This window comes from Nyctibius grandis, chromosome 7, assembly GCF_013368605.1.
Source record: "Nyctibius grandis isolate bNycGra1 chromosome 7, bNycGra1.pri, whole genome shotgun sequence".
Classification (NCBI taxonomy): Eukaryota; Metazoa; Chordata; class Aves; order Nyctibiiformes; family Nyctibiidae; genus Nyctibius; species Nyctibius grandis.
The window spans coordinates 49954768-49966603 of record NC_090664.1 but is presented as its reverse complement, the minus strand read 5'-3'; the positions used below and the strand labels follow the sequence as shown (position 1 = coordinate 49966603).

General features: G+C 39.4%; 1 protein-coding gene across 4 annotated transcripts in view; it reads right to left on the bottom strand.

Annotated features, from left to right (window-relative positions):
* Positions 1–2273: 2273 nt before the first annotated feature.
* The window catches only part of LMBR1 (limb development membrane protein 1), a 77883-nt gene continuing 68320 nt past the window's right edge, over positions 2274–11836 (bottom strand). For all 4 annotated transcript variants that reach the window (XM_068404604.1, XM_068404605.1, XM_068404606.1 and 1 more), the window contains one exon: positions 2274–9916. In XM_068404604.1, the coding sequence (XP_068260705.1) occupies positions 9834–9916 (83 nt within the window). In that variant the 3' untranslated portion in view covers positions 2274–9833. The remainder of the gene's footprint in view (positions 9917–11836) is intronic.

The window sequence follows — 11836 nt, the reverse complement described above, 5'->3', positions numbered from 1 at the left end:
TGTACATCTTGGAGCGTTTTCAGAGCCAGATCTTCCAAGAACAAATGATTTTGTATGGACAATGGTGCTCAACTTGTATTTAGAGAAATTAAAGTGAGAAGGGTGCTTTTACTTTCCTTTTATACTCAGTTTCACCTTTGCTCTTCCAGCATTTTTATTCTTCCTCCCTCTGTCATTCCCACCTTTCTCAATTTTCATTTCCCTTTCCCAAAGATGAGCCACAGCTCTTTCAGGCGTTGTGTTCATTCAGCAACACCCCACTATTATCCCTCACGTGTTTTTTTACACCTGCTTTGTTGCAGCACGTGTTCCCACTCACAAGGGCTGCCACTACTGCAACTGGTAGTTGTAGCAAGAAACACCTTTTTTTTCTTTTCCTTCAGCCACGTTTACTAACTAGAACCCTGGCTGCTGCTTATGCTTGAAGGACTGACCAACTCCAGAGAGCTGTAGGTAGATAAAAGTGGCCCTCAAATATGGCAAGATCATTTCAGAACTTCAGAGAACCATGGAACCAGTAAGTACTGACCACTTTCAAAAGAAATAAAAACATGATTATGACTTTTCAGCTATGCATTGCCAAAACTAAATCAGGTCACCACACGTATAAGAAAAGCAGGAGCACATAAAGACAAAAGTCAGAAGCTAAAACAAAATGAAGTAGCAACATATCAAGGTAACAAGAAAATTCATTTTGCATAAAAAGGCAATAACTGATCAACTACACAAATAATAGAGACGTGATCAAATTGTGTCATGCACCAAGTGAGGTGGTCACCACAGTACCGGGTGTATGGGCTTAAAGTCTTGAGCTAGAAGTGGGAAAGGCTGCTCTCCTTTTGGGCAGTCAGAAGGCTGTCTACAGGGCTTTCAGAGCAGGTTGTCTCCAAGTACTTCTGGAGAATGTGTGACACTCAAAAGGACTAGGAATTGATAAACCTATCTTGAAACCCCGGAGGAGGGAAGAAATCCTGGGGAACTGCAGACATTAGTTTCACTTCATTTCCCAGAAAAACACTGCTACAAGCTACTTAAAAAGAACTAGTATTTGATATGGGATTTGTCAAGAAGAAAAATTATATCAGGCCTATTCAGTTCAGTTCCGTAACAGGAGACAGTCCTGCAGATGTAGCAGAAGACGTAGTTATCACAAAAAATAAAGTGCAAAATAGACACTTATGTAGGAATAACCTCATGTATGAGATGACTTGCATCTTATATATGTAGCAATATAGAGACTTTCTGTAGAAGGACATCCAGAAATATATTTGAGAACACAAGTTCACTATGAATGAATGTGTTGCAAAAAAAGACCACAAAAAACCCCACCAAACAAAAGTACTGGAGATATGATGTAGTGTAAGGGCTCAAGCTTGGAAGGTTTCTGCATCCAGTTCTGAGCTCTGCATTTCTAGAAACACACGAGGGTCCCCACAGGCAGCAAAAAGGATGATGAGAGGCCTGCATAAAACAGTTGAGGGAACTGGGGGTCACTATTTATATAGAAGATAAAGGGAAATGTAACCTTTCAGGTGTGGAAAAAGCTGGTGCAAGCAGGAAGACTTGTCTTACTATGGACGCCTCAGAACCAAATTAAAGCGTAAAGCGTGGCAAGGGCCGTTCACATTTGACATTTAGGACACCTCGGACAGTTGAACACTGGACTACACTGCTTAAGAGACAGCACAGAATCACCTCGCAGACAGGCCCTGCCGGGCTGGTTAAACACCAGCAGTAACACAGGGATGTTGGATCCCCTGCAGCTGAACGGCTCAGGGGTCTCCAGGTCCCTCCCAGCCACATGATTCTTGAACTTTAAAAACAGCCTAAAATCTTCCATGAAATAGAAAGTCTGAAGCTGTTTAAGTTTCAAATGGTTTAGGAAACCTAGTGGTCATGTTTTTAATATATAAAACTTGTGCTTCAGTCAAACTATTAAGCTCCTCAATGACTTACACATTACATCATCAGCATACTCATGTATAAACAAACCCCACTTGCCTGAAGTAGAGGGATCACATTAATTGTGCACCTGTCTCAAACACAGGGCTGTAACGCCTCTGAACGTACAGGAGTCTCCATCACATACCACATCTCATCTATTTTAAAAACCTGACCATTTGAGAATCTCAAAGGCACATTCAATTGGCAGGAGGAAGGAAGAAGAGAGGAATGCAACTATTCACACCAGCTACTGACAGGATAATTTAGAATGTCACAAAGATTTCCTTTTTTTCATTGCTTAAAATAAAGTAAAAAAAGCACAACCCCACTATGAATCACACTTTAACTTTATTGAAAACACAGTAAAAAAAAAAATCTTCCTACAAAACATTCAGTGTAACATTTCAAACAAAGGAAAAAACCACACTACTACTGCTTTTCACAAAAAATCCAACCTGGCTAAGGCAGCATGTATTTTCATTTTGTTTTGTAACACAGCAAAATATCCACAACTGAGAACATTATAAAACGTATTTCTGGATGACCTAAACTAAACCAGGAAGGGTTTGGTGGGGAGAAGGTACGTACACAGAAAATTGTTCTGATTACAGCAACGCTAAAAGCACAATCTTTCAGCTATATTTTTACCTGGGTCCAAGATACCTCCAAGTGAACGAAGCATCAGTTGCAGAAGACTGTGCAGAGTTTACAAAGCCTTAAGCATAAATCGGACCAAGAGGGAACCACTGATTCCATTCAGCATCTCTCAGCCTCACTCACAGTTAAGATCGTGGGTAATTTTTGAATTAATTTTTTTTTTTTTTTTTGTAACTGGAATCTTAACCCAGTAACACTGCAGTGAAAAACCTGGAAGTGCATGAGAGAAGAGATCTGCTGCCATCGTTACAGCGCCAGCAGTAGCAACATCCACAGAAATGCTAGCTCAGAATTGTGTCTTTATGGTCGCGTCACCCAAGTCCATGTGCAGCTGATCCCATATGACGAGACGGCCAGCAGTGCTCCGAGAATATTCTCAGTTTCCTCAGTGGGAATTTTACAGACAAGAGCAACGTGCGTTTTCTGTTTAGGTAATGCAGGGTTGAGTTCCAAACCCCACAAGAAAGTAAAGGAAATCTAGCCGTGTTTTTTGTGTACACGTACGTATGCATTTCATATGCTTTAAGATTTCAAACCCATGACCCAAATGTGTCTTCCTTTTCTATCTATTTGTATTAAAGCAATAGGAGTCAGGCCAAATAAGACAAAAATAATTTGAAACCTACCTTTAAAAAATGAAAAGTGGAGGAAAAAGTTAGATTCACAAAATCTGTGCAAATAAGTATTTTGGCCCAGACTGGGAAAACTTATGGTTGGGGGAAAACAGAAGCCATGCACCAGTTAATTTTCTCCTTCAGCATTTAAACAGATCCCTCATATTCACAATACAGGTACCACCATCATGCTGCTTTTCTGAATTACCATTTTGCATGGAGAGAGAAGGTCCAAAACCCGCTCATATGCATGAAAATACAAAAGATGTAGAAAACAAACAGAGAGTCTCACCTTGGCACCACCCAAAGGCTGACTCTGATCAAAACACGAGAGAGTTACACACTGCTGACATACTGGAATGATGCGTCTCGATCTCCCATCGAGTGAGGCAGCAAGGCACATCATGAGCTGCAGTCTTACTCTACAAATTGCAAGGAAGATAAAGAGCAGTTCCACAGTGCATCAGCTACTCCGGAGTAACTGCCATGGGCATGGGCTCAAACAGGCTGTACAAGCACGTTACTCGCACTATGAGAAGTCGACGGTTGCCTCACACTACTGAAAGTCAAAAGCACGTACATACACAATGACTAAACCATTTCCATCTCACTCCTAACTCAAACTTACATGAGCTCTTGGTAATTTGTTAGAGGACCCACTCTAATAACAGGACTGTTTTAATGGAATCTAGTGGTAAAAAACAAGTGCAAATGAATGAATAAACACATTTTCATAATTGAAGAACATTTCTAACTAGGGAATGTCTCTGTATAGACTGTGCAGGAAAAGAAATACATTAAAAAAAAGCAAGTGCCCTGATACTTCACTAGCTGGTATCTATGGAAGGACTGAATATACGAGGAATGCAAAAGAAAGAGCTGTTCATGAAAGGAGCTTCATCCAGTGATGCCGACTATAAAACTCAATGTAATGGGGGGAGGGGGTAAGCAACAGAACACTCGAGGTTAATATACAACAAATGTTTAGAAGCAATTCAGAAGCAGTATCCCAAAGTGCTCATGTAGGTACAAATGAATAGTCAGGTACTTGAAGTCTTTAAGAACTGGGATTTCCTAATTTCTATGTTTACGTGGGGTCTTAATGCAGATACAGTTTTTAAATAACTCGGATTTAGGTGTGTCAGGATTATCAACATTTACAGGATATTTCTTACACCATCACTTTGCCTCTTTGGAGTCACCTTCTGTATTTGTTAAAGCATTTAATGCTATGTATATAAAAAGAATAATCTATGAGCAATAAATGAAACTGAGAAAGTTACTTAGAAAAATATAGTAATTAATACAGAACAAGCAGCATCCTCAGGTTTTCTGTTACCAAGACAGAGCTTTCTTCACAAGTTCACAGGCTTCTATAAATTCAAAGTCAAGGATACTGTTGCACTGTGAATCACAAAACAGATTTTAAGAATTTATTAAGTTCTTTTCAGTGCTAGTGAATTACTGGTATATTTGGAGAACATGTAATTAACTTCCATATACTAACGATATGTCTTCTTTCTCTTTGAAAGAAGAGTTTGAGGTGCTTCAATTGTGAAACTTTTCAAAACAACCTTCCCATTTCAGTTTCCTGCTGGTACATATTGTTACAGATCACACACCAGATCTATGCAGATTCTTCTTGTTCTGTTATTTCACATTTTGTCTGCCTCAAGAACTGGATCTGTTATTAACAGCAATGCCACCGAATAAAATAGTGAATGACTTGAAAACATGAAAAAGGAAAGCAAGCCAAGATGTTAGATGTCTTCAAGAATTAAGGCCAGATTTAGAAAAAAAAGTTTCATCCGCCCCTGAATGTCATGAATTCAAGGATTTTAAATATATTTTTAGTAATATGGAATTTTAAAGATCGACTAGAAGAATTATTATTATCAGGCTTTGTTACAGTGAAACTTGTAGGAGATCCTCTCTGGATGTGGTCTGGGGGGACACTTCTATTCAGAACCATGCAGCATTCTTGAGACAGCAGGAAGCCATTCAAACACCGAACGGGCTGCACAGGAAGGTACCACCAGATAATCCTGAGCGACTTCTTAGTCCCAACAAAACGGAGCCAAAAGTGGAAAGCTACAGCTCGAGAACATGCACAGCTATCACCTGGAAACCCTCAGAGCCTGCAATCCCAAAAGTAACCCAATTCAGCAACTAGACCTGCATGCGGCAGACGGACAAACCACGGGCTGATCTCCTCACGCTGTGAACAGAAAAGGAGCATCACAACTTCTTACGACAGTGTCAGACTGCCTGCCTAAGGTAAGGGCGCTGGGCAAGGCAGAACACGGTGGCAGAGGTTATCACCAACTGGGTGACGGCCGTTGGCTGAGATTGCTCTCCTCGAAGAGGATGAATTCAAAAGCAGCATTTTTATAAAGTTCAAATGCTGTTAGTGCAACTGAAATAACTTGCCAGTTTACCAATAGTAAATTCAATATTCAGGAGCTCAAGATTTCAGCTCCTGAAATAGATGGGTTGGGAGGGAAGTTAGTGTATGTAATATTGTCTCAAGTCAGCACTGAAATAACAACAAAAATACTAACAGTACGGGGTAGGGGATCTTATTTCCTTTAAGCATTTAAAGGTTCACAGTTCACATCAACACTTTTTAAACAAAACTAAGCACATTTCTTTTTAAAGAGATTATTAACACGGCCTTAGTGTACTGTCTCTGCTTAAATGACTTTACCTAGATTTAAAAAATTCCTGGTTTAAAAATCAGAGAATATGTAAAACGATAGGATTTAGCTGTCTTCCGTATTTGGGATTTCAAAATTGTAGACACTAGTCCACTAAGCCTGAGGCTCAGCTGCTGTGTGTACACCACCTGAGCCCATCTTGCTTCTGGAAGAGAAAAAAAAGAGGAAGGAAAATAACCTAGAATATTCTTACAAAATTCAAGGAAAGTCACGTGCATGAAGCCAATTGCTCTTTGTTTCTACCTTATTCCTTTCTAATTTAGATTGTGAATTCTTTAAGAAAAGGACCATGTTGTCTCTACAACACAGCAGCGGGCACACCACCTGAAGGAGCATCGGCTGCTGCAGAGACATAGGGGCGAGCAGGAGAGAGCTGGTGGGACAGGCGAGGGCCGCAGCCCCCTTCGCACTCGTCACTCCTGGTGACGTGCTGGCGAAAGCGTCACTCTGCAGCACCCGCTCGCGTCCGTCCCGCTGAGCACAGGGTGCACAAGATCCTCTCTGCACGGGCTGGACTGCAGCGCGCAGCCGGCCCTCTGTGCTACGCCAGGCGGTACTTTGGAACCAGACCAGAAAAACAACTTGTCAAAGCCTTTAATTTCTATGACACTAAAACAGTCAACAGGGTAAAAGGTATCGGAGGAACAGGGCCCAAGATGAACAGCACATTACAGACAGTAAACACAGCTTCCTATGGATGTAAAAACTGTTACTTGCACAGTAACCAATACTTAGCTTTTTTAGCTTAAAGTGAGAAGTATGTGTGCTTTATGCTTAGAAATCCCACAATATTACAGTTCTGCCACTGCATTTAATACTGTGCTACCAACACAGAATAAAGCCAAGGAATGGCTAACTTAAAACACTTAGTCTACATCTATTTTTTGGTCTTGTGTGGTATCTAGTTGAAGATGGAAGCATTTATGTGCTTTTTGCCTCATAAGAAGTGAGGCAGATGTTAATGTTACTAAGATCAGCTGTATATACCTTGAAGGTATAGACCACCTGACTCTACATGAGTCAAAATACTAGGAACGTATCGTCAATATCCATTAATGAATTACCAGTTGCTTGTATTTAAGTGACCATATGCTTTTGTGACAAGTATATAGTGACCTGTATCTTACACTTAGTATATTTGAAAGTAGCATTGTATGTGTAAAGAAGTTTTGCATAAGCATGTCATTTTCAAGGCCCAAGGCATATTTTAATGAGGACAGTGTCACAATACAAACAGCTGATTTTAAAACAAAACACTGTCAGTAATTGCACAGGGTAGTTCTGAATTTCTCACCCACCTTGGAAACCACGCGGCACCTGAACCACCCTCCGTATTTCAGTGTAAAATCCTCACTACCGTCGCCTTACCCCATACCTCTCTGATTGCAGAACCCAGCAGAAGGGTGGGAACAGGCAAGGCTGTAACATTTGTTTTGAAAGAGGATTTTCACGTGTTGCCTGAAAATTGTGTGCTTATCAGCAGGAACTGTCTCTGCTCAGTTTCAGCAATTGCCCAACTCACTTTCAGAACCCACATACACATTACAATCCCTTTTTTTTTCTTTTTCTATTTTCTTAGGTCACTGATGCCAGGACAAACATCTCTCCAAAAGCATGGACAGCAAGACCTATGCTGGGTCACACTCCCTAGATTTATTCCTTAAATTAATTTCTTCAGTTTCACAGAGTGTATTTAAATAACTGCCTTAAATTTGTAATAGAAATATTTTAATAAAGCTAACTAGCCTCACACACCACAATTCACCAGCCCTATTAAGACACGAGGACAATTTTGGTCACACAATCACTTGCATGGACAAGTGGATACAGTTCAGTTACTTTTAACTATAATTCTAATACATAAGGCTACAAGCTCGGAGAATACCTGAATGATGTCCCTAATAATAAATCTCCCAATATTTTAAATGTAAACACATTTTAAAACAACTTTTAATTACAGCTCCCTGTTCTTGGTTGCAGAACTTTGACTCAGATAAAGATTTCTCACTAAAACATCAGCATTAAACAGAAAAGATGCTTGTAAATCTTAGTGAAATCAAGCAATTTTACTTTAAGTCTTCCAAGACTCAGTACAACACATCAATAGTCCGTTTAAGAAGCCTTGAATTTATACTAATCACAAAAAAAGAAGTAACTCTCTAGCATCATGTTCACTACAGCAGTATTTACATTATGCCCCAGATCAAGCCAGAAAAGGCAGCCTGCAAAAAAAAAAAAACCAAAACTGAGAAACTCATGTACACTGGAGTTTGATTTTTGAAGCACACCAGAGGGGAAAAAAAAGCTCCTGTTCACACACACAGCAATAAGGTCTACAGCCCAGAGCTGTCATTTCAGAACAGCCAAAGAGCTTCTGACACAAGGTTTATCTTATTTTGGAGTCACACTGGAGAGCTAGTTGTCACCGCCTGATCACGCATAAGACCAAGCTACAGACAGACATACTTGTTTTACAGAAATAGGAAATAAAGAGGAACATTATCTGACTTGCTACATAACGGGGACACGTGGAAGGTGTCCCCATTCCAATCCATTTGAAGATTACTTGTGGCAGAGCAGGACAAAAAAGTGCAACCAGATTTTGAATACTTACTTGGGTTTTGGTTGGTGGTTTTTTTTTTTTCTTCACTATAAACTGCTTAAAGGATTCCTAAGGCTGCAGTAACGCTAAGAAAAAGGACATTACCACCCACCGATGCCATCCGGAATCTAAGGCCTCTGAGCAGTTAAACTGTGACACCGCAGAAATTCATACTACCAAGACTGAACACAGAAGTTTTACTTACCAAGCCACCTATGTCATCTCTATAAGCTTAGAATTTAATTTGCGATATCTACACATATAGGCCTATATACATCTTCATGTGTACATAAAAAACCAACCTAGTAAAAGATACTGAATTAAGCCACTGAACAGAAATCCTGGTAACTATAGTATAAATTCAGAGAAATAATTTACTTCAAATTAAACAAGATTGTACAAAACTGCAATTGCAGCCTCCTAGGCCTGTGCTACTTGCATTGATTACAAGTACTGCTTATACACAGTAGTTCATAAAGAATTTTACAGGGATGTACTTGGTAGGGTAAGGGACCTCCATGGCACAACAGCTTACAGAACTGTAAGAGCTGTGACAAGGGGTCTACACAGCTTTTTACAAAGCATACTAGGCTCAGATTTAACACTGAAGTTAATCTTCATCTTGTACTTCACTCTATTCGATACGACATTGTCTGACTACCAGGAAAGCAACCTGGCATTTGTAGCTAAGAACAGAAAGCTGGAAACACTGGCCTTCTGAGAAAGCTTCGTGACGTTAGCTTGTGAACAGCCTACTGTATCCAGCATGAAAGGAACTGTGACCTCTACCAGTTACTGTCATTTTTAACACGTTCTTAGTGGAACTCTTTTATCAAGGATACCTACTCCAGGTAGTTGACATTTCCAGTAAGGGTCATACTGGGCTTCAAGTGTATCTGTTTTCTTTTTTTTTTTTTTTTAAACCAAGTCCCAGAGTTATTCTTTATAGCTGTGTCTGTATAACACAGGAGGTACTGTGCATTCAAATGGTAGCAGGTTTATATCTAAAGATATGAGACTGTCAACAAATAAAAAGGAATGCATTATTCTCTTCAGTTTCCAGTCTTCAAGGCACCTCCTGCATTAACTTACTGGGAAATAAACAAGCAGACCAAAAGTTCACTGGAAAGAGAAGAATCTGATATGCCTAACTTCCTCAGAAGCTCACAGCATCAAAAAAATGAGACAAGGTTGGACCCAAATTATCAACAAATAGAATCAATACAAAGATGCTGATGAGATGACAGGAATGCCATGAGGTTGGTGCTTTCAGCTCTGTTGATTGCAGGTGATTGTTAATCACAGTGTTTTCTGATGCCCATTTGCAGACGGCTTTGTCTCTGAGTCTCTTGGATTGTTTGACAGATGAAGTTTATCTAATCCTGCAAAACATTACACAGTAAGAAAAAACTGAGATTCTCCCATGTTTCATGTATACAGTTATTCAAAAGACTACATACAAACCAAATTCTGCTTCACATTGGCTGAAGACCAGAATTGACATTATAACTCAGGTAAGAATTACTTCTGGAAAACTCCCTCAGTTGTGTTTTAAGTGAGAAAAGTCCATTACAATGGACTTCTGCTTTGACAAAGCAGGGACGCAAGAGAAGCCTAACTTAACCTCTAAATTCCTGTCATTTAGGCAATGTGAAGAACCGAGACAGACTTGCAATCCTTTACTCTGTCAACCTACAAAGACCAAAATAATTACCTAAAGTATTTCTTTTAAACTATAGCATCTTTCTGAAATGCATCCATTGCTGATCTTAAGATCATTGGTGATGACCACGTCACCTCTCTAAACTGTTTATATGTCTAATATTTTTAGGCCTATGTTATTACTAATTTGTTTATCTCAATTTCCAGCCATTTGCTCTCATTGCATAGTTCTCTACTGTGAGTGCTAATTAAAGTCTCCCATCCTGCCCCATGCAAGTAGTTAAACTACTCTTTGTGGGGGGCAGGTGGGGAAAGACGGTAAGTTTAACTATATTTTATCACAAGAGGCATGATGTCAGTCCTTCCCTGGTTGCTACAGTTTCTCTCTGAAGTGTCCTATCAAGTCTCTAAAATTAAGGACCAAAAACAGAAACAGCTTCTTTTTCATTCAGTGTAGACTATATTGAACGTTTTACTGAAGTGCCATGATGTACCTAGTTAAGTTTCTTGCACCACTGGAATTCCAAAATTGACTGCACTACTAAAAAAAACAAAATCTACTCAACGTTGTATCATTCACATTACGTTCTTTTGGTCACAGTCCTGCAGCGGGAATTTACTTTCCATTAATTACCTATGATGCTCCACCAACCTCTAGTCCTCGGTGTCACAGTTTTCAGCATGGGGGATAGATAAGCACACAAATTTTGGTTCTCATTCTTTGAATTCCATGTGAGAGTGTCTGGGAAAAGCTGTTAGTTACGCATAGCATTGAAAGCAAACCCAGACTGTGTCAGGAACCTGCACTCTTCAGGATTTGTAACTCCTTGCTTGTGTCAAATGCAAACCTTTTACCAATTACTTTGCTTCTCCATTTTGATCACAATATTTACACAAAATCACACAATATGCAATAGCAAGATGCCAAACAAATCCCTAAAAAATCCACTAGAATGAGGCCACCCAATCACCACTATCCTACCACGCCTGCATTTTGAAGTTTGGTAATCTGCTTTCAACATATATAATTTTTTATTAAACACTATATGTTTAATACAGTAAAGTGCCATGAAATATCAAGATAAATCTTTTACATCATTTGCTTTAAGACAGAAGCTTTAAAGTTTTACCAGACCTGTTGCTATAAGCCCATGCTGACTGATGTTAACTTCCTTCCTTCAGAGCTCTGCAACAGCCACTACATTATACTAAGGAATCCCTTTACAGTCAAAACAGTTGCACAAAAAAAAAAGTATTATGCAAGTCAACTGAAAGAGATGAATCAAGGTCTTCTCATAAAATGACCTTAACTAAAAGCTGGGGGATAATGTCAAACACATGATACTTGTATCATATATCTGTCTCAACCAACAATGGAACTTCTCGGAAAATATTTTCAGCATAAAAATTAATGGACAGATTTACACACCCCTGGCCCGCTAATCTGTTCCCCTGAAGCTTCAAAACTCAACATCAAAACTCACAGAATGGCTTGTTTTAATGCTACACTATCACTCATTTTGTATTTCCCTATTTAGTAGGTCTGATTTTAATTTAATTGCCATCAGTAGAGGTGCACTCTAGAAGTGCTTGGATTTTGTTTACCAGTCTCACAACTCTGGAAAGCAGTAATCAGTGAA